The 25,816-nt window shown below is 47.7% G+C and overlaps 1 protein-coding gene across 5 annotated transcripts in view; it reads left to right on the plus strand.

The window, feature by feature from the left end:
- The window catches only part of CABIN1 (calcineurin binding protein 1), a 242,372-nt gene that overhangs the window by 40,380 nt on the left and 176,176 nt on the right, over positions 1–25,816 (plus strand). For all 5 annotated transcript variants that reach the window (XM_088477855.1, XM_088477854.1, XM_088477857.1 and 2 more), the window contains one exon: positions 4,822–5,016. In XM_088477855.1, coding sequence (XP_088333981.1) covers positions 4,822–5,016 — 195 coding nt within the window. The remainder of the gene's footprint in view (positions 1–4,821; positions 5,017–25,816) is intronic.

The following is a 25,816-nucleotide window of genomic DNA, read 5'->3' on the forward strand; positions in this document are numbered from 1 at the left end:
AGATGTAAGTATATTATGGCAGCACACGGTCTCAATCACCTGGGTAATAGTTCCTCCCAGGCACTGTCCTCCTGCAGTCCCGGACTCCATGATCACATCTCAGCCGCAAGGGTCGCACCGGCCCCTGGGCAGCAAGCTGAGGTTACTGGCTGCTGCTGCACAGGGTAGGTGGTCACATGTGCACACAGCCCGTGACGCTCCCACCTCTGATTGGCTGCTCCGTTTGCGAGTGATTCAATTCAAAGACCGGCCGGGGATAGGGGGGGGGACCGTGGAGCCCTGGCCCCAGCACTGGCAGCTCCCTCCCCTTTCTCACCTCAGCGGCCTGCAGCAGGTTCTCCTTCTCCGGCATCACCCAGCTCCCCGGCTTCCACTCCGCCACACTCCCCGCTCTCCTCTTCCCCGGCATCTTGTTCCCGCTCTGCTGCTGCCTGCCCGGGGACAAGGGCCACACCTCGGCCGCCCGCTTGGTGGAATCCCCCGAAGAAAAGAGCACCACCTTGGCTTTGCTCCAGCTCAGCCGCAGGACCTCTGAGGGCTTCTTGCAGCTAGGGGAATAGCCGGGGAGGCAGCGGGAACATGGCAACGGCTGCAGACTACTGTCTGCCGCCCGCGTTCTGCTCCTCCCTGAGATAACCAGCCTCCAGTCGTAAACCCCGTCCATCAGCAATAGGGAGTCCCTGCTGCTGGGCAGGGCGTTTTCAATCAATTTACAACTAGCCAATCCTGGTGGAGCGCGTCCCCAGGGACCCACCCCTTTTGAAAAAGTGAGTCCCCTGTGTCCATTTCTGAGTAAAATACGCACTATAGTGCGTATTTGCGAACACTGTGTGTACACAGTTGTGGTTAGCTGCGAGGGCTCCGATGGGCGTCTCAATACAAATTCCGTCCGTTTATGCATTGGCATATTTTAACAATTGATGAGTGGCAAGTACGCTTGCATTAGCGTACAACTCTGAATCAGGCCCAGAGTTACTTGCTCTTTTTTTGCTTTGCTCCCAACTCAAAATCAGTCCACAGTCCATTGTGCAACTGTCGAATGACATATTAAACATGTATGATAAGTATGACCTAATATTACTCCTATGCCATCACTATGTCTGAGAAAGGAAGACCGATATACAGTCTGGAGAAGTGAATGCTGCAAAAGCAGTTACAGAGCCTAAGCAGTAAATGTATGATAATTGCACAGTCCCAGTATGCAATCCCACCCCAGCTCTAGAAATACTTTCCTATGGAATACTTTCATATGGAATCGCTTTGATGCAAGATACCGTCCTGCCAAGCACCTAAATGCAGAGAAGAACGGACACCCTCTTGGCAGAGAGCTGGTCTAGAACCTGCCTCTGGATGGCCAAGATATTGTCCGACAGGAACACCTTGTGACACCTGGTGTAGAAGACGAGAACCAGAAAGATTATGCACTTGACAAGAAGAGGCTGGACTTCTGGAAGTTGATTGCCCATCTATGCCTTTCCCATCGTGTCCGTGCAGATGAGAACGGAACTGAGTTTACAAGCTGGAAATTGTATAGATATGGAGATAATCATCACCCTCAGGGATTTCAAATGTGCTGCCATGACAGCCATGATCCACGGAGCTATGGCCAGACCAAAGGGTGAGCCTTGAACTGGTATTTATCCATGCCCACAACAACTCTGAAGATGCAATGATGACCCTTCCAGTTTGGGATATGTAAGTGTTATGAGCCGCCGTCGCGGCTCATCTCAGCCACGCTGGTTGATGGGCAACCGGGACTCCAGGCGGCCATGGGGAATTGTGGTGCAAGCGGTTGCTTAGCGGCTCTACGTGCACTGCTTCAACTGCTTTGAATTATAAGCATTAGGGGGCTGGTCTCTCTGCTTACCTGCTATTGATGCAGGTCCCTGTTAAAAGGCAGTCAGCCCCACACTTTACTGTCAGTGATAGCTTGGTGTGCTCTTCCTGTTACCTTGTATCTTGGAATCCTTCGTTTGCCTGTGTCCCACTATGCGGAGTGCTCCTGGTTCTCTTCTCTAAGCTGGGATTGTCTCTAGCCTTGTCTTTGCTGCATTATCTGCAAGTTGTTCTGTTTTTGAGTACCTCGAGTCATTCACCTCTGCTGCTTATACCACCTGCAGGTTACTCCAGCTCTAGCCCTGCTCGGCAGATGTTTATATTTTCATCACATATTGCCATTGTTTCCTTAAATTAAAGCTCCATGATTGATCTCTGCTGCCATACTACCACTGTTAGTTACTACCACCTCACATTTCAATCTGAGGCGTCCTTCATGGACGCTGCATCAGGAATGTGGCCTTAGCCAGCCAATTGATGGGGACAAACAGACGAGGTGCAGTCTCCCACTTACCCAAGTCCTCCTCTGATAAGTGATGAGATAAAGTGAACAGCTTCGACACTTGGAAGTGCTGTTTTCCAAGCCTCTTCCAGAAAATCTGTAAGGTGAAAGATTGAAGTAAAAAAACAAAAAGAACAGCACCTTTATTTTGAAGTTTCAAAAACCTGCCAGTTTGCAAAAACCAATGTCTCCTGACCTTGGCAATTTGTAGAATGCCAAACCCTGTAACAGGGTCTTGCAGATCTGAGTACCTCCATAGAACTAACCCTAAGGGTTAGTCGTCTAGGGGAGCTTAACTTCATAACTGGGATTCGACCCCAACCACATACTGCGGAGCTTGTAAGGGAAAGGGTAAAGGTGGAGGGGCTTATACAGGGTGAGAAAGTGACTGTGAGATCTGGTCACTCATTAGACAACGACTTGACCCAGGCAGGTTTCTCCATCTCTGCTGACATCTCTCCAGATGGACCTGAAGCTTGATACCCCACGGCGCAAGACGCACAGCAGCCACCTGGTTGAGAAGAGCTTTGAGGCAATATAACCTGGCATTGGGAACATGTGTAGTATGGCACTGCTTGTTCCCCACGGATCCTCGGACCTGGAGGAACGCAAGTGACAACACTTCGCAGAGCACAATCAGCACGAAGTGAGAGTGGACTAATGAAGAGACACCAAATGCTGAACCCATTCCTTTTGATTTTTATTTATATTTAAAACCAAGGCTGGCATATGAAATGTTTGTCAATTCCACTTTCGCCGCAGCGAAGGAATCTGGGAAAATAGGAAAAATGTGATTTAGTTATTTACAGAGGTTTCTAGACCCACAGGAGGAGCTGACAGGTTTGGAATATAAATACATAGTCATAAGGCATACAGCACATTTACACACAAATAAGCCTACAGTCCCTGCTGGGGAATTGAACCAGGCAGCCTGTTTTCCTTAGCTATGTGTTATTTTAAACTTGTACCCAGCCTCCTAGAAGAGGCAGAAAGGGAGATGACAGTAACATATAATATAATTAGTGGGCATGTACATGTCTCAGCATCGGACACAGCACCCTCCCATCCACACACACATACACACTAGGTTGTAACGGGATTGTTGAAGTGTGCATTTCCTAGAGGCGCAAGAGAGGAGCTGCGTGTCCAGCTCCTCCCCTTCAGTCTCTGCCTTGGGCCGAGACTGTCGCTGGTTCACCGGTTCTCCTTTCTTAGACCACTTTTGGTAGGGACTAACCACTGTATAGTGGGGACACCTCACAAGACCTGCCGGTTTAGAGATGCTCTGACCTAGAACCGTATTCAATTTGAGCGGACCCACGATACTTTTCCGCCTCCCCGACTTTTTGCCTACACCGCGTGTTTTGTAGGCGGAAAAGTATCGCACGTGTGCCCGATATTCCCCGTATTCAATTTGAAAGTACGTGAAAACGGGACCCGGCGAAATAGCGTTTTTGTATAAGTGGTGCAGAATAATAATATTTAGGAGTTTTTTTTGTGGAAAATAAGTTATCTCAGCAAATTTGGGGTACTTGAAAATGGGGGTCAGCATATTTTAAAGTTGCTAAAGTGAAGTTGAAAAAATCATGAAAAATCCACCTGCCGCAAGCACCTGCAATGAAAAAAACACCTGGGGCATACTTGGGGACCCCCCCAGAGTCAAGTTCGCCAGTTTGTATATTTGGCCCCCAACGTTTTTGGTTTTTTTGCCCCCATAATTCAAAAGTGATTTTTTTGGGGGGGGGTTCCCTTAAGTGTTTTTTTTTTTTTTTTTGACACAGTTTACCTTTGGGGGACTGTCTGAAGGCTGCACGGGGGTTTCCGCAACATTGCACCCAAAACCCCAGTTCTGCACTTTTTTACGCCTGCTATTCATAGGCAAAACTTTTCCGCCTATGAATACGGCGGAAAGTCAAAACAGGCTAAAATGACGTCATCGGTGAAAAAGTATCGCAGAAACAGACTTTTCGCCTCAAATTTAATACGGCCCTAGTCGTCTAGCCATCACAATTTGGCCCTTGTCAAAGTCGCTTAGATCCTTACACTTGCCTGTTTTTCCTGCTTCCAACACATCTACTTCAAGACCTGACTGTTTAATTGTTGCCTAATATATCTCACCCCTTGACAGGTGTCGTTGTACCAAGATAATCGATTCTATTAAATTCATCAGTGATGTAAATGTTATGGCTGATGGGTGTCATGCTTCTGCCTGGTTTCTCTTCACATAGATAGTGTGCTCTTAACATATAAGTCCTATGGGCACAGACTACACTGGACTTCAGGATGACGCTGACAGCTAGGGACTATAAATTGCCTCTTATAAACTTTCAAAAGTGTCAGCCAAAAATAACTTCTATTTTGCTGGACTGGCTATAATGATTGTCATTTTGTGCCTTCTGTGTTTTTTTTCTCTTTTGGCATTGTAAAACTTTGTAAAACACAGTTTGGTATGTAGTTGCTGACTGGTATATTCCTGCTTCTAGATTGAAAACAGTTTGAAGTCCCTGGAGAGATGCCAGTCCCTGGAAGAGATTCAGAGATTACATGAAATAGGAGACTACTCGTCAGTGGTTCGTTTGGTGTGCCCTACATTGTGTATGAGTGGTTACAATCGGACTAAGCACCTTGACTTCATAACGTCTCCCCCTGAGAGACCTGCCCAGCTACTTCTTATGCAGGTGAGGACCAGTGGTAGGTATATGGAAGATAAACACGGTTAGGAGAGAGGATGCACCAAAACCATAGTTTTCAATCTAACTAATGAAATACTGATTTGGAAGTAAAAATTAAACCCAGATGTGCCTAAATAATCAAATCTCTTTGTCATTTTTGCTTGTGAAATCTTTTTTATTGTACCTGTTTGATGCAAAAAAAGGAAACTAGGGGCCTGATTCAGAGCCGGACGCTCTGACCAGAGCGCTCGCTCTGAATCAGGGCCCTCCTCCATGAAAATGGAGCGGCCTCCTGGCCGCTCGTATAGCTGTGGGTGACCACCCACAGCATATGCGAGCGGCCAAAAAGATGGTCGCGATGGTCTTGACCATCACGACCATCGGACTTGCGACGGAGACCCTGCGGTAGGGTCTCCCTGCCACAAGCCCTGGAGTGATTTTGGCTCTATCAGAGCCAAAATCACTCCCACTGACATCACTAGTGATGTCAGTGGGGCCGGCTTCAGACGGTAGGCGTTCCCATGGGAGCGCCTCCGTCTGGCAGCCACGCCCCCGGCACGCCCACGAAAGGGGGCATGCTGTCAATCAACATCGACAGCACGCCCCCTTTGGTGCGAGACCCGGAGCGATGGAAAGCCCGTCGCTCCCCGGGTCTCGCGCATGCGCAGTGGGGAACATCGACCCGCTTGCGAGCAGGTCTGAATGACCCCCTAGATCCATTCAGGAGACCTACCTATACAGGTAATGATGTCATTGTTTTACATTGGCTTAGGTAGGGGATGGGGGTTGGGAATTGTTTATCCAGCTAGAACCTGCTCTACAAATTAGTAACTTTGTCACACACACTGTAGTAATACACATATATGTGCATAAACCATGTAGTCATACAGATGCATGTATGCACACAGTTGCACCCTTACACATCATCGCACACACAAACACTGTGTAGTCATACATAGATTCACACACAGAATGATGATGCAGTCACGGCAGTAGTCTAGGTGGGAGATGACAAGGACATGAATAAGAGATTTGGTAGCCTCCAGGGTAAGAAAGGGGCTTATTCTGGAGGTGTTGTGGAAGGGAGAACAGCATGATTTGGAGATAGCATGAATGTGAAGGAGAGGGAGGATTCAAGGATGACACGCTTGGACTTGAGGGACAGGATGCTAGTTTTGGAGGAAAGGTGCTGCACACTGTAATTACTGTGTCTAGCCCCCTGTAAGGCAGCTTTGGGAACTTCCCAGCATCCATGCCCCATAGAATTTAGAAGAAAACTTATGTTAAATCCTTTTCTATTGAATACAATGGGGGAGGCTGTGCGTACAGTATACTCCCTTCACACTACTTTACTCCTTTTATTATTATGGAGAATTTTGTTTCTCTATCTCTCTGCATTTATTTCCTCTTGATTCTCACCTGTAGGGCTTAGTTAGGAAAATAACAGTGAACCTGATTCAGACCCGGTCGCTATTTGCGGCTGCTCGCTGTCAAAAAGGGTCCGTCTATGCAAATCATGCACTCGCTCTTTGCGGTGTAAGGATGCCTCTTTGTCTAAGCGAGCGACAGCATATTGCGCTCGCAAGTGTTTAAAGACGCCCCCTTGCCACTTGCTACACACGTCATCTCCGGGAAATGTAGGATTAATCGGGACCATCGGAGCTGCTCGCCGCGCTTGAGGTAGACCCTACCCTCCCGAAAGCACTACGCGCACAGTTCAGGGAAAAACCAACCAAGTCACTTGTTCAATGAGTTTGCTAATTATGCACACTCATTAAACTCCGTTCTGACGGTTAGGCACGCCTGCGTTCGCACATCCACTCCCCCATTCACAAGCACCTTCCCCTGTTACCACCCACAAACAGTGCTATCTATCACTCAAAGTAGCGGCCAGGCTTGTATACTACGAGCGGACGATTATACATCACAGATGCTTGTTTGCGCACGTGCACTGCGACTTATACGCATGATCAGTTGTGCGACCATTGCTGCGAGCGAGCGCAGCTTTGCGACTGGGTCTGAATCAGGCCCAGTGTTCCCTACATGGAGGGGATATAGAAGTGAGAGAGAGCAATTGCAGACTTTGAACTAATTTTTAAGGTGCTAGAAAAATTGCACTCTCTATTATATCCCTGCATCAGTATTCCCCAATGGATTCAATCATAAGAATGTATCATTGATAAAAAAATACTGTTTTTTTTTTCTTCTTAAGGGTCCATAGGGCTCCACAGGGAGACAATGGGATATAGATGGTACTTGGAGGACCGGACACCAACAGCAAAGCTTTATTCTATCCCAGGATGCTCCGGTCCTTCCCCCTATACCCTGCCCACAGCCTGAAGGCAACTCAGTTTCGTTGGTGTCCGGCAGGAACTGGATCACCGTTAGAACAGTGGGGCTGCTTTTAAGCAGCCCAAGTTTTATTTTATGGTTTATTTTTATTTAAATTACTTTACTTTTTTACTACAGAGCAAGCAGTGCTAGACAGTCCCCTGGACGTCCGCACTGCTGCTCCATCACCCCTCCGCGACTCCACCCATCGGCTAGGTACTTTCGGCGTGGGCTCCGGGGGAACTTAGCTCGCAGGACTCCTCAGACCCCAGACTGCAGCCGGGACTCAAGGTGACAGGTAAGGCGGGTCTCAGCTTGCGGGGACCTGCGTCTATGCGCAGTCTTGTCTCAGGAGACAGACTGGAGGCGCTGATATGGACACCGGTTTGTCCGGGTCTCCACTAGACCCCCAGGGCATAACCTATACTGGCGCAGAGGACAGCTAAGGCCAGGGACCCAGTAGTTGATATCATCATAGGGGAAAAGGTCCTCTCCCTGCAGCCCCTCCATATTATCCTTGCAGCTATGTCTAGCAAAGGCAAGAATAACAAGCAGCCTGCTGCTCCCACTATGGTTTCTTGTAAGTCCTGTTTAGCAGGCTTCGCTTCAGAGGATCTCATTCAGGATGGTCTATGTGCATCTTGTTATATGGCACCTGGCCCATCAGCCCCTGCATCCTCTCCTCAGTAACCCCCCTGGGCTTCTTTTTCACAGGTGTTGGCAAAACAGGTACTCCCTGGGATCCTTTCCCTCCCCCATGGGTAGACGTACTTTCTACCTCAGCGCAGAGTCTGGCGGCTACCTCTACAGCCTTTCAACAAATAAGTGTGCTGTGTTATCTTCCCAGTCCACCCAGCTATCAGATTCAGAGTTATCATCTGGGGAGGCAGAAGATGCACTCTGACTCCCCCTAGGGAGAGGAGGAGCCCCCCTCTAAATTCAATTTACCTGCACTTGTGAGAGCTGTAAAATCTATTCTTCAAAAAGAGGCAGAACCCACTCCTAAGGCAAAAGAGCCACTCTTTAAGCGACAGAAAGTAGTTTTGCCAGAGTGTCCTCACTCTGATCAGCTATCTGATCTAATAGAAGCATGGAATTTGCCAAATAAAAGGGAACAGCTGTCCTACATCTATCACATAAGGGATGCAGCCTCCTAGTTAGGAGAAGCGGCTTTGGATACTGGTCTCCTAGCTTCCAAGGCATCTGCTGCTTCTGTGGTAGCCTGCCGTATAATTAACCTTTGCTCATGGAAGTCAGCTTCTGACTCTAAAAAGGCTTTGGAGTCCCTGCCTTAATCTGGGGAGATCCTGTTTGGCCCAGAATTGGACAAGATTGTGACTACCGTGGCAGCTTGTAAGACAGAGTTCTTGCCCTCTGCCTCTACTACGAAGCCTCGGATATCATCCTTTTGGTCCTTTCTTCCCCAGGGGAAAGCTAAAGGTCAGTCCTTTCCACAGCAATCGGCATCCACAAAGGCCTCCAAAGTTTGGACCAAACAGGCCTGGGCTACTAGACATGCACCTACCAAATCTGCGGACAAGCTTTCAGCATGACGGGTGGGCTTCTCCCTGGGGGGCTCCCAGGGTGGGAGCTCGACTTCTTCAGTTCGCCCAGTGCTGGCATCAGACCACCACAGACGCCTGGGTACAAGAAGTGGCCTCCCACGGATACACCCTCTCATTCCTGAGGCGGCCCCCCCAGCAGTTCTTTTACACAGGCCCTCCATCGGACCCAAGCAAAGCCCTGCTAGTCCAGAAGACCATTCAGTCCTTGCGAATCTCTGGGGTAATAATTCTGGTCCCCTCATCACAGCGAGGGACGGGTTATTATTCTACCCTTTTTTTTGGTTCAGAAGCCCAACGGGTCTCATCAGCCTATCTTCAACCTCATGTCTCTGAACAAGTATATCAGGGTGCCCAGGTTTTGTATGGAAACCCTACACTCTATTGTCCTGGTTATGGAGCCTGGGGACTTTATGGTGTCTCTGGACATTCAGGATGCTTACCTACATGTACCTATAGTGCCCTCTTATCAGCAGTATCTCCGGTTTGCTGTTTTACAGCAACATTACCAATTTCAAGCACTGCCTTTTGGGCTTTCTACAGCTCCTCAGGTCTGAACCAAGATCATGGCAGTTATGGCGGCTTATCCTTGTCGTCAGGGGATCAGACTGCTCCCGTACTTGGACGATCTCTTGCTCTTAGCAAGCTCCCCAGAGATTCTTCACCGCCATCTACAAGTAACCACTGCCTTTCTACAAACACACGGTTGGCTGATCAACTGGAAATAGTCTTCCCTGACCCCTAAAGAATGGTACATCTGGGAGCCTTCCTGGACTCTCAGGCTCAGATAATCTTCCTGACAGCAGACAAAATCTCTGCACTACAGCATCGAGTGCGCAGGTTACGCAAATCACTCTGCAATGCAGACTTTGGGATCCATGGTGTCCACCTTCGACATGGTGGAGTTTGCTCCGTTCCACTCCAGGCCCCCTACAACAGCTAATCCTCTCCAAATGGAATGGGCAGCCCCATCTGCTAAGATCCCAGACGATGGGCCTCTCTTTGGAGGTTCGCCTGTCCCCTATCCTGGTAGCTACAGACTTCCCACTTTAAGGATCGCGCCTTTTGGATGCTGGACTGGGCACTCCTCACCACGGACGCAAGCCTCCGCAGGTGTGGCGCAGTGACCGGCCAGCACTCCTTCCAAGGATGCTGGACTCCAGCCGAGGCGATCTTGCCAATCAGCGGCCTGGAACTCCAAGCCCTTGACAAAGCCCTCACTCTGGCTCATGATATTCTTCAGGGCAGCCAGTACAGTCCGACAACACCACGGCAGTGGCCTACTTCAATCGCCAAGGAGGCACTTGAAGTCTGTCAGCAATAGCAAAGGTGTCCCACATTCTCACATGGGCTGAACGCCATCTCCGCAGTGTTCATCCCGGGGATTCTCAATTGGGAAGCGGATTTCCTTAGCCGTCACGACGTGCATGCAGGGGAGTGGTCTCTACATCCAGATGTCTTTTAGCTCCTGGTGGACAAATGGGGTCTGCCGGACGTGGACCTCCTGGCCTCACAACACAACCAAAAGCTTCCAGTGTATGTGACACAAGCTTCCAGGACAAGGGACCCCGACGCAGCCTTCATGGATGCATTATCTGTGAGGTGGACTTTCCATTTGGTGTACCTCTTTCCTCCAGTCTTCCATCTTCCTCGGGTTCTTCGGAAGTTCAAGCAAGAAGAGGGCATGGTCCTGTTAATAGCTCCGGCTTGGCCCAGATGCCATTGGTACTCCGACCTTCAAAGTCTCTCCATAGACGCTCCACTCCAACTTCCTTAACGACCAGAACTGTTGTCTACATCTGGACCTGGCCTGTCTGTCTTTAATGGTTTGGCTCTTGAGACATCCCTACTAAGGTCTAAAGGGTTTTCTAGCTCTGTGGTCCAGACCATGCTCAGAGCGCGTAAACTGGCCTCTGCCAAGATTTATCACTGGGTGTGGCATACATGTTTTCAGAGGTGTGCTACTTGAAACTATTACCCTCAGGTTTTTAGGGTTTCTAGAATCCTTGCCTTTCTTCAAGCTGGATTGGATCTCTGACTCCGCCTAGCTTCTCTGAAAGTGCACGTCTGGTCTCTGTCCATTTGGGTCTAGTGCAGAATTGCTCCTCTGCCGGATGTTCACACCTTCCTTCAGAGTAATCTCCGTATACAACCTCCCTTTGTCCCTCCTGTGGCTCTGTGGGATTTGTCAGTGGTTCTCCACGCACTTCAGGAACTTCCATTTGAAGCCTTGGCTTCAGTAGACGTCAAATGGCTAACTGCAAAGACTCTTCTGGCTATAGCATCTACCCTTAGAGTATGTGATTTAGGGGCGCTCCTGTCGCTCCCCATTTCTGATATTTCATCCGGACAGGGTGTTCTTCGAATGCGCCCTGGCTTCCTTTCCAAGGTGGTCTCTTGTTTCCACCTTAATGAGGAAATCGTGGTTCCGGCCTTTCAATCACCAGAACTCTCGGCAGGTGAAGTCCCTTTGGATGTTGTCCATGCTCTGCAGATCCACGTGGACCGTACTAGTTTCATCAGGAAATTGGACTCCCTCTTTGTCCTATATGGATTCCACAAGAAGGGATGGCCAGCTAACAAACAGACACTGGCCGGATGGCTTTGCACGACGATCTCACAGACTGGCCTTCCTGTGCTGGCTACAGTATCTGCTCATTCTACTCACTCGGTGAGTCCCTCGTGGGCAGCTCGCAGTGGCGCGTCTGCCGAACAACTATGCAATGCAGCCATGTGGTCTTCTGTCCACACCTTTCTTAGATCATATGCCTTTGATACATTTGCCTCTCGGGATACTTCCTTTGGGCGCCGGGTTCTCCTCTCAGCTCAGGAACGTCCCCACCCTTGAACAACTGCTTTGGGACATCATATCTTGTGTGTTTTGGATTGCATTTAAATCCCTCCCTTGTGATTTCAAGTACTGTGAGGTAGCCAAAAATGACTGGAAATGCATTTTATTGATTTTAATAATACTATAGGAACAAAATCGGGTCCAAGTTACATGATTTTAGCTGTTTTGATCAATTTTTAAAGAAATCCAAAACAGAGCCAAAACACTTGAGGGTGGATTTACCAAAACACAACGATGATTTAGAACAGAAACCAAAACACAGGGGTCTTTGCGCATCTCTAATTTTCACATTAATTCATAAGACACATGACATAAGTCATATGAATTATTGCATAAAGTAATTGAATTATTATAAATTAGTTATATAGTGACTCAAATGATATCCACATTTAGGAGGTATTTGATATAATATCGGGGAACATTCCATACATTGGAAGAATTGCCAAAATATTGAATATTTCCAAAATCATGTATATCAAGCTAAAAATCCACACAAAATATTAATAACCATGTACCTGCTATCTACATTTATATCCATACACTTTCTAATAAACCCCACATATCTCGCAACACTCCCTGCACTAAAACATCTACACGTCCCGCTATGCCCAAACACAACAACATTGCACTGTGTCTCAAGCCCTCTGAACTTCTATAACTACGCAAAAAATCACAGATGACACTGACCTTCTCCCCAGCCTGGTTTAATACATCCTCAAACACTGCTTTTCATCCACTATGTATATTTCATATGAAACTTATAACTTTCATCCTCAAACACTTCACCGCATCCCTCCCGCAGTTTGTAATACAACATTGAACTGATGGGTATGGGCATAGAGTAGCTTCTGGCCCAACTATGGCATTTTGAGGTCACTTCACCTCCATGGTGCCCTGGCTCACCTACAGGCTAATATGTTTCTCCTAAACAGATCCAAAAAAAAAATCAATAGCTACAGGCTGGTAAACAATTTTACTGCCTGACTGCCTCATGTTAAAAGATGACAAAGACGAGTACAACAATGAAAGATCAGTAAAGTATCCAAAACCTCATATCTTCCCAGGAACCGGCCAAGGACTTTTAGTTCAAAATAATCAAATATGTGCAACAAATTTCCAGTTCTGCACCTTGCCCATGTTCCATTGAAAATACAAAGTGGCTAAGTAAATGAACCTTGAAAAGAAAATAAAAAAAGGGAGACGTTATCACTATGCTTAGTTCAAATAGGGCTTTTTAATTTTGTCTGCTTTACATGAGAAGCGAGGAGGCTTTGGGGGGTGTTTAATTAGCCGCAGTGTTTCTACTTCAGGGTCCATAGGGGGTCCACAGGGTTGACCTTGGGGTATAGGTTGGGAACCAAATCCGGGCACCACGCAGTTAAAGCTTTTAGCTCCCAGGATGCACTTGGGTCCACTCTCCCTATAACCCCACCCCCAGCCAGAGGCACCTCAGTTTAAGTTGGTGCCCGGCCGGAATCGGGTCACCGTTTAGTGCAGTGGGGAGCTGATTAGCAGCCCCTAAGCTTTATTTTTTTCTAAAGGACAGAGTTTTTTATTTTTCCTTTGGAATCTTCAGAGCGGCAGCGTCAGACTGTCCATAGGACGTCTAAGCTGCCGCTCCGTCACCCCGCTGGCGCTGAGACGCCAGTACAGATCTGGGGATCTCAGCGGGACCCCAGAGTCTGTACTAGCCGGACTCTGCGGGCGCCCAGGACTGCTGCCGGATCCACGGGGAGCAGGTAAGGCGCGGGTCACCGCTTGCGGTGATCCGCGCATTTGAAATGCAGTCCTGTGCCTCCGGTCTCTGGGAACAGACCGGAGGCGCCGGCAGTGGCGGCGGGCCCCCCATACCCCGTGTGTCCACTAGACCACCAGGGACTTAGTGTTCGGTGCAGGGAGCCGGCGTCCCGGGGGTTAATAGCCGGCCAGGGGAGACAGCCTTCCCTGTTACAGCGGCTCCTCCCCTCAGCTCAGCGCGCCTTTCAGTATCTATAGTCTGGCGTCGCTGAGCTGCTTCCTCCGCGGACCACGCTTCTTCTGAGGTCTCCAGCGGCCATTTTCTCTGTGGTGCAGCAGAAATCTCTGGAGATGGCAGTGAGTCCAGTCCCCCTGCGTACCTCACCATCAGGTCAGTGTACACAGCGCTGTAGCCTTCCCAGACACTGAATCTGGGTAAGTTGCATGCAGTGTAATAGTGCAGTATATTATATGACATGTTTATGTATATATGTGTATATCTGCATTGTATGTGACTTATGCTAGTGCTGACTGTACTTTATTCTCTACACCTGTCAGTGTATATCTATCCCTTTCCTTATCTGCCCTAATACAGCTGTACTTGGGGTGGTTCTGAGACCTCACATTTATATACTTGTTAATATTTGTGAGGTTTGTCACATACTGTTGCGTGCTGCACGTTGCCATATTTTGAGTGGAACTGTGTGTTGCATACGCTGAAAATGGGTCCCTGCAGCTACTTTTTAGTATCAGTCAGGACCAGTATAGCGCTGCTTGATCACAAGGCTTGGTCAGATATGTCTGACCAGGAGATAGAGCGTTATACTGCACCCATTTTTACTATCCTGCAAGCCATGTGCTGCAGGTGTTAGTGCGGAGGATTTAACTCTTAAAGGGTTCTGTATGTGGCGTCATCGGGTGCCGGCCCCTTTCACGACCCCCTTGGGCGGTTTGTTTTCTCGGGATCCTCTTAATTGCGGATCGCCGGGCGGGCCCCATTGTTGTACCTCACTTTGGGTTACTTCACCATACTGCCCTTTTCCATCTCAGGGTATCTCGCAGTTTCTTGCACTCTTCCCCTGTGACACAGACTACCGCTCCCTACAGGGGTTTTTCGAGTATATGAATTCCCCCTGGTGCCACAATAGTCTGTCATGCCCCTTGCAGGGATTACCACAACAGCCACCCTGGGTGGATGTCGTTTTTCTATGAAACGCAAATTGGCGTGGTTGACGCCCTGTGGTTACTTCCCACTTGGCTCTACCGTGAACTGGATACTGTTTTGGGCTCTTTCCCTCTTACACGGGGGGAAGCCTATCTCAAGTATTATTATCCCTGTTTTAGGGCTGGTAGCAGGTCCATTCTGGTTAGAGTGAATGTTGACCTGCACCTGTATCATACACCCTCCGTATTACATGCCTTCTGGGTCCCTGTTGCTGACTAGCGGGTGGATCGCATGGCGGGACTCTGGCTGTTGCCAGATATGAGGTATTACAACAGTGTTTGGTCTCCTGTCCCAAATTCCCTGAGGGTGATCATGAGCCCCTCCTGGGGTGGATGGGCGTGTTATTCGTCGGATTACAGACGTTACTACGCATCCCATTCCTGCGTGGTCTGATTCTTCTGATCCGTAGGTGGTAACTCTGCCTGAAATCAGTATACTCGCTTTCAGGGGTTGTTACCCATCCTACCATGGCTATAGCATGGTTGGTTAATACTATTGCATACTGAGCTGATGCATTTGTAATGTTTTTTCCCCTCCAACACGTCTGGGGTTCAAATGTATTTGGTCGCTCACGTAATATATGCAGTTGTCATAGGTGGACATGCCTATATTGGATACCAGCTCCTAACTTTCAGAGTTCCGGCTGCGATGGTATCCTCCGTAATACCCTATGGCTGCGCTCTGGGAATGCAGAGGTGCAGATACCATCTATAGGGTATATCTTGTTGGGTCCTGACCTTGACAGTGGCAGTACAAATTTTCCGCCGTCAGCTATGCTCACTATAGGGCCTCAGACTATTAAGTCTTTTTCTCCTCTGGGTCAGCCTAAAGGTCTGTTTCTTCATAGACTGTCGGCCTTTACAAGGGCCGACATATCCAGTTCCGAGCAGGCCTGGACTGCCAGCCGATCCTGCTTCTGAACCTACGGATATATCGTCAGCCTGACGAGACAGGCCTACCACTGGGAGATGGCGATTTTCTCAGTTTGCCCGGTACTAGTGTCTAGTTGCCGCGGCTACGTGGGTAGGAGGGTACGCACTCTCTTTGCTCAGGCGGCCTATTTCCATGTGATGGTACTCAGGCCCTTATTCGGAACAGGGCCTTACAAATCCAGAAAGCTATACAGTTGTTGCGGTAAGCGGAGCTAATTGGGCCATCCCCACTTTCTCAGCGAGGGACTGGTTGTTCTGCTTTCTTTCTGGTGCGGTGGCTGAATGGTCCTCTTTGGCCTATTCTCTGTCTCATTTCCCTGAACCAGTTCCTAAAGCTACCTGGGCTCAGGAGGCAATCCCTATGCTCCATCATACTATGTGTGGAACCTGGGGACTTTATGGTATCACTGGATATACAGGACGCGTGCCTACGGGTACTTACAGAGACCTTACCTCAGCATGGACTGAGGTTTGCTGTATCACAGCACTTTCGAGTTTTCGGGCTCTGCCTGTTGGGACTGCTCTCAGCCCCACAGGGGTTTACCAGCGTTTTGGATTTTCTGACAGTTCTTCTGTTCAGTATATCCCAATGCTCCTGTACCTGGATGGCCTCCTGCTCTTAGCAGGATTGCCGGGGTACTTTACAGCCGGGTCAGGTTGACTGTGGCTTCTTCAGGGTGCAGACGTTTAATCAATGGGGAAAAAGTCCTCCCTGCATCCCTCTCTGGGTATTCTTCACCTAGGAGCCCTGCTGGATTCTCAGAAGCTGAGAATTCTTCTGGCGTAAGACGGCATCTCCACTCTTCCATTAGGAGTACATGGATGTCTGCGCAGTCGACATATGTCTTTGCACTCTGGGATGCATGGTTCACTATTCAGTGTCTGCCTTTGGAAGGGTGGAATGGGCTTAGTTCCATTCCAGGCCTTTCCATAACTGGCTTATCTCCAGATGGAACAAGTTTTTTCTGTCTGATCACTGTTCAAACAATGCTGCTCTCCCCGGAGGCAAGTCGGTCCCTTTTCGGGTGACTATGACCATCTCGTCCAGGGTATTCTTTGCTAAGGACAGTATCTGGTTCGCATCAATTTCAGTGCAATTGGATGTCTGTCGATTCCACCCTGTCAATTAACTTGTTGGAACTTTAGCCTGTCTTGGGCCTTCACTCTGGCATAGCCCTTGTTTCCCGGTGAACCTGAAAAAGTTCAGTCCGACAGGGTCAGAACAGTGGCTTCCTTTTTAGCAATACTGTTCGTTGGGTGGCAATGTCAGGTATGTCATACATTCGGACATTGTCTGAGGGTCTCCTCCCGACCATCTCGACAGTGTTCATTTCAGGTGCTCTCCATTGGGAAGCGGGAGTCCTCAGCCGTCACGATGTGCATCCCGGGGACTAGTCTCTTCCCCAAGAGAGGTTTCATCTCCTGGTGAGCAGGGGTGGGGGGGCCCTCCTGAGGTGACACTCATGGCCTTCTGACTCTATCACACTATGGTGTTACGTTCCAACGCTGGGGATTCTGAAGCAACCTTTAGTGACTCTTTGTCGGTGAAGTGGTTCTTCCAATTTGCGTAGCTGTGTTCTCCAGTCTCCATTCTTCCTCGAGGGAAGTGTTTCAATCGAGACAGAGATGCTTTCCTGCTGGTGGCTCCTGATTGCCCCAGATGTCAGGGGTACTTGGTTTTTCGGAGTCTCTCCATCGATACTCCATTCCTGATGCTTCACTGCCCAGACCTGTTGTCTCAGGGTCCTGCGGTTTGCCTTGGACCTGGGTCGTTTGTCTTTGACTACGTCCCTACAGTGGTCTTACGGCTTCCCTGGCTTTGTCATCGTTGGAATGATTAGAGCACATGGATCAGCTTTTGCTGGGACCTACCACAAACTGTGGCAGCCATAATTCTTATGGTATTATACCTATCAATACGATCCTCTGGTGTCCAGGATTTCCAGATATTCTGGCATTCCTTCCGGCTGGCTTGGGTTTCACCCTCGGCCTGGCCTTCCTGACAGGGCAGATCTCTACACTGTCAGTATGATTAGGATATGGAATTGCGCCCTCTGATATCCAGTTCATCCTTTGGAGTGTTTTTGGATTATGCCTCCATTTGTCCTCCCTAGAGACTCCTTGGGAGTTAGTAGTGGTTCTTCGTTAACTCCGGGGAAAGTTAATGGAACCGCTGGTTGTGATAGCCATTACATGGTCTATTGCTTTGGCTTTCTCTCTTTCTATCAGGGAGTTTATATCAACCAGGTGCGTGTCGGAATTGGGAGCGTTCTCATGTGGCTCCCTCTTCTGGAGGGCATCTTGTCAGGGTGTGAGTTGCTCTCACCCTGTGTTTCTTCTTAGTGATTTTCAGGTTCCATATTATTCTGGAACTTATGGTGCGGCCATTCAGTCCCCAGTCCTCTCGGCTGGTGTGGCCTCATTGACTGTGGTCCGGCCTCTGTGGATTTATGTGATCCATTCAAGTTCTTGACGGAAATCGGACTCCTTATTGGTGGTCTGAGATTTCTGGTTTTAACAGGAAAGGATGGCCGGCCTATGGCCATATGTTGGCTGGATGGCCTCGTATGTCTTCTTCAGGGGCCTACCCATGGGTAGGCCTTTCTGTTGTTGCTGCTTGTGTTTTCTCGGGCCATGTAACCCTCGTGGGTGGCTCGCTGTGGCGCCTTGGCTGGTTTGCCTTGCTAGGTGGCCACGTGGTCTTCTATCCACACCTTTTTAAGGTTCTAGGCATTGTTTTCCTTTGCCTCTCAGGATGCTTCCTTTTTGGCGGCGGATTCTCCTCTCAGCACAGGAGCGTCCCCTCCCTTGGTTGAACTGCTTTGGGACATCCCCAAGGTCAACCCTGTGGACCCTGAAGTAAAAAACAAGAGATATGGTAAGAACTTACCTTTGTTATCTCTGTTTCTACGAAGTCCATAGGGTCCACAGGGCGCCCGCCCTGACGCACCTGGCTTCAAATGGGCTGTGTGACTGGTCATCGGTTTTCCGTCTCCCATTTCTGTGAGTATGGTTATCGAGTGTTCCAGTTTTCTCTCTTTTTCTCTCCTCCTCCGGCCTTTGGCTACTTACAAACTGAGGTGCCACTGGCTGGGGGTGGGGTTATAGGGAGAGTGGACCCAAGTGCATCCTGGGAGCTAAAAGCTTTAACTGCGTGGTGCCCGGATTTGGTTCCCAACCTATACCCCAAGGTCAACCCTGTGGACCCTATGGACTTCGTAGAAACAGAGATAACAAAGGTAAGTTCTTACCATATCTCTTGTTTTTACCGCCGGCTAATTGGTCCCTCGGGCTAAAGCCGGCACTTACCGGGGAATGTGGCCTAATCGTGGGAAGTGCCGGCACCATACCCCCCCTTAGAAGAAAGAAACTTTGCCACGGTGCTGAGGAGGGGGGCACTGTGAGCCCCTCAGCCAGGGGCAAATCCAGGAGGCATGTGATCAGTGTGGTCGCTCCATCCTACCTCAGCACTGGCAGAGGAGAGGAAACTGCTGCTGCTCCTGCTCAGCGGCAGCAGTCTCCCTGGTCCCACTGCAGCCCAGCACCCAGTAGCATGCCCTGGGCTGCTGAAAGCTGCTTATTGGGTATTTCTTTTCAGGAGCTCAGCTGGCTCTGGAAAAAACTCCCCAAATAACTATGTTTTCCAAAAGGCATCGGCGTTAACACATCTTATCACGGATCCCATGTGTATTCTGCAGAAAACAGAACATTTTTTGGCCGAATAAAATGGAATCTAATTGAATTGCCTGAAGGCAATTCAAGCCTTAAAATCCTGCTTTATTTGCCCAAAATATTATCTGGTCTAATTGAATTCCCCCTCAATATAATTATAAAAATGTATTACTACTAGAAGTAATAATTATAATAATTCACTATCCTTAGGGGGGATATATATGTATGTGTGTGTGTGTGTGTGTGTGTGTGTGTGTGTGTATATGTATATATATATATATATATATATATATATAATTGGAACTGTGTTAGAGCGCCCAATGTGCTAGTATAACTGATGTGTATATAAATACAGTGTGATGTATTAAAAATTTTAATTCAAAGTGCTGTTCGTCAAAATGTGCAATAATGCGCTGAAAAAAACCTAAGATAACTTCAGTGTACTGTGTACTAAAAAATATGATATTAATATTAAATTCATACCATAAGGTGCATAGTGCAAAACAAGAAACAATTGTCAACCTCCAGTATTTAATATGCAGCAATAATGTCACATATAAATATAAATAGGAATTATGTGAACAATGGATCATAAAATAATTTATGTTTAAAAAGACAATTTATTTAAGACAAAGTTTAAGCATATGAGGAGGGTTCGCATTCAGTAATCAGGTACTGAACATGATGCTTTAAAAAACATACATAAATTACATAAAACATCAAATGTATTAGAATAAGAATAAAAGGCTTATCTGGTAAAATAATAGTAAGTTCATGAAAGGTAAGAGGAGCCTCCAACGTGTTTCGTCTGGGTATCAGCCTTCTCAAGGGATAAAGCGCTCCTTTGGGGTGTCTAGTTTATAAATCCCCTTAATAGGGACAAACTAGCGTCAATTAGAGTTCTTTATGACATCACTTCCGGTTCCTGGTTTTGTACTGATCGAGTAACAGAAATCAAAATCTTTAGTAAGTATATCCATGAGAGTGTGTCCATAATGGAGTGCTAAATCGCACTAATTTAGGCCAATTACTGAGTTTCACTGGGAAAATAGCGGCAGACCACAAGAGAGAGAAGGGGGCCTGTACTGAGTCTGCACACGGGCACCCTCCTCTCTTAAAATGCCCTTGATATTCTGTAAAATATATTTAGGAATAACTCCTTTTTGGGATAGATGTACTAAGCCACGGAAAGAGATAAAGTGGAGAGAGATAATGTTCCAACCAATGAGCTAATTTCATTTTACAGGCTGTGTTTGAAAAATGACAGTTAGGAGCTGATTGGTTGACACTTTATCTCCATCCACTCTCTCTCTTCAAGGCTCAGTACATTTTTCCCCCTATGAGCTAGCGGATATGAGACTACAAGATTCAGATAAGACTGTAAGCAAATAATTAGGATCTGGAAAATATTGTAGCCACTGGGGCAGCCCTGTCATGAGAACAAATAGTCCAACTTGTCACGCAAGAAATTGTAATGCAAGTAAATCCCTCTATGGCAGAGTGGTAATTGGGCTAGAGCAGATCTAATGGGTTCTTCCAGTCTTGCGGTGGTATCCAATTAGCAGTGCTAAAGTAGCGCTGCTAAAGGATCGTCGCAGGGCTATCCAATTAGCCCGAAGTGCTGCCCGAAGCTGGCACTTATTGTGCATTTTTTTGGGACCTGATGTGTTCTGAAAAATAATCCACGAAAAGTGCAGTTTTTTCACTGCTGACATGGCGAAAGCTCATAGCTCCAATCCTATGTGTTTTCGGGAGAAATATCCTATTATTTCATCCAAAATAAGGATGAGAGGAAAAATACATTGTGAAAAACAGAGATAATTGGCAAAAAATCCCTGTTTTTCGCCGATCGTGGCTAATTGGATACCCCCCTTGGTCTAAATAGTGCGGCACACCCTGACTATATAAATAAAGATGTAATGTTGCGCTTGCAAATCAGCTGCTGCTTAATACCACCTGATCACCTTCACCAGTAAATCCAGTCAAAATGGAATATGGTAAATTTACTCTCACCCGGCTCTGCTCTCCTCCTGTCATACAGCTACATAGCAACTAGGCAGAAGGTGTTTCTGACCATCGCCCCAACACAAAGCCCTCTAAGAAGCAGAGGTGCAGGAACTGGAAAAAGAAATGAGCAGGCATCAACCGGCACTTGACACTATATACTGTATATGTTTCGCCAGTCGTCTTGTGTAGTAAAATCACATTTTATTTATAAAGAAGTCTAAAAATATATTGACGTTTTGGTCCTAAAATGGACCCTTTTCAAGACAGTCTATAACAAAAATGTTAACAACAGCACAGCTCCATTAGGTTCATACATAGGGCCTGATTCAGAGATGTAAGCTATTCTGATATTTACGTAGTTGGAACGATTACACTGGGAAACAGTCAATCTGTTGCCAGGGATTTAAGAGTCGATTTCGATTAATGTTGTGCTCCTGACCAATTAATATACCATGCTTATTTTTCAATTGGCTCTAGTTTTTGAGATATGCATGTCCTTTGATATTTATGAAAAATTAAATTATACAATGTTAAAAATATATATTTTTTTATTCTGATTTAAATTTGATTAGTAAAATGTTCTAAAAAGACACAGGATAATTACATACACAAGTGTTAGGAAGCCATGAGAGCCGTTTTTTATAGGATTTTCTTTTGTATTCTTTTTGCGGACAGTCCCTCTGCAGACTCCAACAGTAATCGACCATTATGTCATGATCCCACCTTCCCTGATAATTTTCTTCCATTACCTGAATATCCTGGTGGAACCGTTCACCCTGTTCTTCACTTACATCTCCTAGATTGGACAGGAGGTGATCTAAATGGCTGTACAAAAAATTTACTTTAATACTCATATTGGCGCCTACTTTCTCGAAACATTTTAGCATGTTGTGGACTAATTCATGATAGTTGTCTGCCTTGTGATTGCCTAAAAAATTTTGAATGACAGACACATAACTCAGACATGCTTCAGATTCGGTTTCAGTCATAGATGTGGTAAATTTGGATCCTTCACCAGTTTCTGTATCTGTGGGCCGTCAAAAATTCCTGCCTTTAACTTTTCAATACTAAGAGATGGAAATGTTCTACAAATATACGTGAAACTTCGCCTGACTTGTCCAATGCTTTTACAAATTATTTAATTAAACCCAGTTTGATATGGAGAGGCAGCAGTTGGATTTTCTGCTTAAGGGTCCATAGGGTATCCACAGGATACCTTGGGGTATAGGTGATGACGTCAGGCATCGGGCACCATAGAGTTAAGTTTTCAGCCTCCCAGGATGCACTAGGGTCCCCCTCCTATACCCCGCCCCCGAGCCAAGGCATCTCAGTTTTCGTTGGTGCCCGGCTCGGAGTCGGATGCACCTGTTTAGAGGGGAGCTAAGGATAGCCCCTGAAGTTTTTCTACAAGGCAGCTGTGGCTGCACATCTGGAGGTGCAGCATGGACAGTCATTCTTGACGTCCATGCTGTCTTCCCTACACCCCCGCCGGTACCAGAACGCCGGTACTGATCCGGGGATGCTGGTAGGCATCTGGGGTCACAGCGGTGACCCCCGATGTTTGGGACCATGGCTGGATTTAAGGGGGACAGCAGGTAAGCAACGGGGTCCCGCGGTGGGTCCCCGCTGGAACATGGTCCGGAGTCCCCAGGCAGGGGGCTCCCTGGGGACTGGCTGCAGCGTAGAGCCATGTTTCGGACCTGCGCTTCCACTACCCCCCTGGGACAGCGGACTGCAGCTGAGCGGTAGCGCTGCGGCATCCCAGGGGTTAATTGCATGCCAGGGGAGCGCGCCTTCCCTGTACACAGCCTGCACCTCCCCCGTTGCACACAGCCCTCTCTGCACCTGCCGATTGGCCCTGTGGCAGCGCTCCTCCCCCAGGCCGGCCTCCTCTCTGCTCCTCGGTAGCCATCTTTATGGAAGCATGGTGAACGCTGCTGGAAGCTGCTGATCGGTGGCATCGTGGTCTGGGTCCCCCAGCATACCTCTCCTCCGTTGGAACAGGTCTGTGTATGCAGCACTGAGTCCTACCAGGCCCTGTGTCTGCGTAGTTGAGGATCAGCGCTGATAGTGCAGGAATTGATTTCTTTGCATTGTATGTGACTGCTGCTAGCTTCTGCTGCCTGTACTTTCACTTTCTACTGTCAGCCTTTTCACTGTCCCTGCTCTTCTTCTGCTAAAACCCTTGCGGTGCGGTGATTGCAGGGCGGTTATCTCACTATACTAATGCGTATCAGTGAGAGGGGTCACATACTTGCCATCATGTCTGAAAGTGATTTTTCTCTCCAGCTTCTGTGTACTACATGTAAGGTACCTATAGCGGAGGGGGAGGGTAGCGCGGAGGGGCTATGTCGGCCGTGTTTTTTATTGACGCGGCCAATTACTGTCATGGCTCTCTTGTAGACCCCCTTTCTTGATTTGTCATGGGAACAGGACGGTGCTGCGCACTTGTCCTGATTTTCTTCCCAAAGTTGTTTCCCGTTTTCATATTAACGAGAAAATCGTTGTGCCGGCTTTTAACTCACCTGACCTGTCGGTGGGTGAGGCCACTTTGGACGTTGTGCGGGCCTTAAGGATTTATTTTGACCGCACTTCTTCGTTTAGAAAGTCGGACGCCTTGTTTGTCCTCTATGGCTTCCGTAAAAAGGGTTGGCCTGCTTCAAAGCAAACTTTGGCAGGTTGGATCCGTATGGCCATTTCAGAAGCTTATCTTCATGAAGGCCTGCCGGTTCCATCCTCTGTGAGGGCTCATTCCACTAGGTCTGTGGGTCCTTCGTGGGCAGCTCGACGTGGTGCCTCTGCAGTCCAGATCTGCAAGGCTGCCACGTGGTCCTCGGTCCATACCTTTGTGAGGTATTACGCATTTGACACCTTTGCCTCTCAGGATGCTTCCTTCGGGCGGCGGATTCTCCTTTCAGCACAGGAGCGTCCCCACCCTTGAAGGATACTGCTTTGGGACATCACCAGGGTATCCTGTGGATACCCTATGGACCCTGAAGTAGAAAATATGAGATATGGTAAGAACTTACCTTTGTTATCTCTATTTCTACGAAGTCCATAGGGTTCCACAGGACTCCCGCCCTGTCGCACCTGTGCTGCAGATGGGCTTTACTCTGGTCACCGGTTTTTCCGTCTCCCTCTGGTGAGAATGTGATTCTTGTGTGTGTCCAGATCTTTTTTCTCTCTCTTCTGTCTCCTCCTCCGGCCTATGGCTTGGTACGTAACTGAGATGCCTTGGCTCGGTGGCGGGGTATAGGAGGGGGACCCTAGTGCATCCTGGGAGGCTGAAAACTTAACTCTATGGTGCCCGATGCCTGACGTCATCACCTGTACCCCAAGGTATCCTGTGGAACCCTATGGACTTCGTAGAAATAGAGATAACAAAGGTAAGTTCTCACCATATCTCATATTTTTTTTCCTATGAATTTAGGGCTCATGGATGATGTTGGCTTCTCCTACAGTTATAACTTCTCTTGGAGGCCATACAGTTTGCTGCCAGTGCTTTTGTTTTGCACGACTATCCCATAAGCATAGGTTACTTAGTGTATATCCACTTTGCTGCCCAATAAGAAAGTTTACCATTATTAAATCGACACAAACAGACCACTAATGCTGAGAATAACCAATATTTTCTAAGACTAACTTGATATTTTCATACTGTTCTTTCAGTTTTGTTGACTGACCGATAGGAATCGATGTAAATGTATTCCCATTGTGTAGTAATACGCATTTTAAGCTCCTTTTAGAATTATCCAAAAAGAGCCGCCAATCTTCTTCTCGATATTCTGGTAAACCCATTACCTGAAGAGTTTCCGGAACATTGTTATCTTGGCTAAAGAACGGCAGTATGGCTTGCTCTCTATTTCGATAAGACGTTATAGTAACATCTGGCTCAAGACAGTGCTTTTCTTGCTGGCTTATGTGACGTCCAAAATAAGCCTGATACGCTTGTTTTACGAATACAGTTATATTGTGTCTTTATTTTCCAACTTGATATTTGCCACAAATATAACTAAAAACATCAGGGTTGTTAGTACACAGTCTCCGAGAACTAATTTTTACAGCAAAAAAGTTTTGTTTCACACATTCAGTGCTAACTCCCAACAAAAGCCGAAGACGTGCTGAACAAAACAAGCCCAACCGGCGGGAAATTGGTTGTGGTGGGACAGAGAGAGGGCTGAGCAAGGAACTGGAGGTGTGCTAACTGCATCACTCGGTCCTCTCCATTGCTCCTCTCTGTATGCTGGGAGGAGGCGTTGCTGTGGTCTGAGGATGTCCCAGCAGGCTCAGCAGTGCACTGCCACGTCTCCTCCCAGCGTTAGTGAGGAGATATGAATGTGTTATGTGTCTCAAACGTGACTACCAGCTACGTTATCACAAATAAAACAAATTCTTGTTATTGCTGAAAGAGGATAGTTGCTAAAAAAGCAAAACTAAGTCGATTCTGTTAAGTAAAGCAGCCTAGACTAGTAAGGTACTTCAAATGGAG

The sequence above is a fragment of the Taudactylus pleione genome, unplaced genomic scaffold (assembly GCF_031769625.1).
Source record: "Taudactylus pleione unplaced genomic scaffold, aTauple2 ptg000205l, whole genome shotgun sequence".
Lineage (NCBI taxonomy): Eukaryota > Metazoa > Chordata > Amphibia > Anura > Myobatrachidae > Taudactylus > Taudactylus pleione.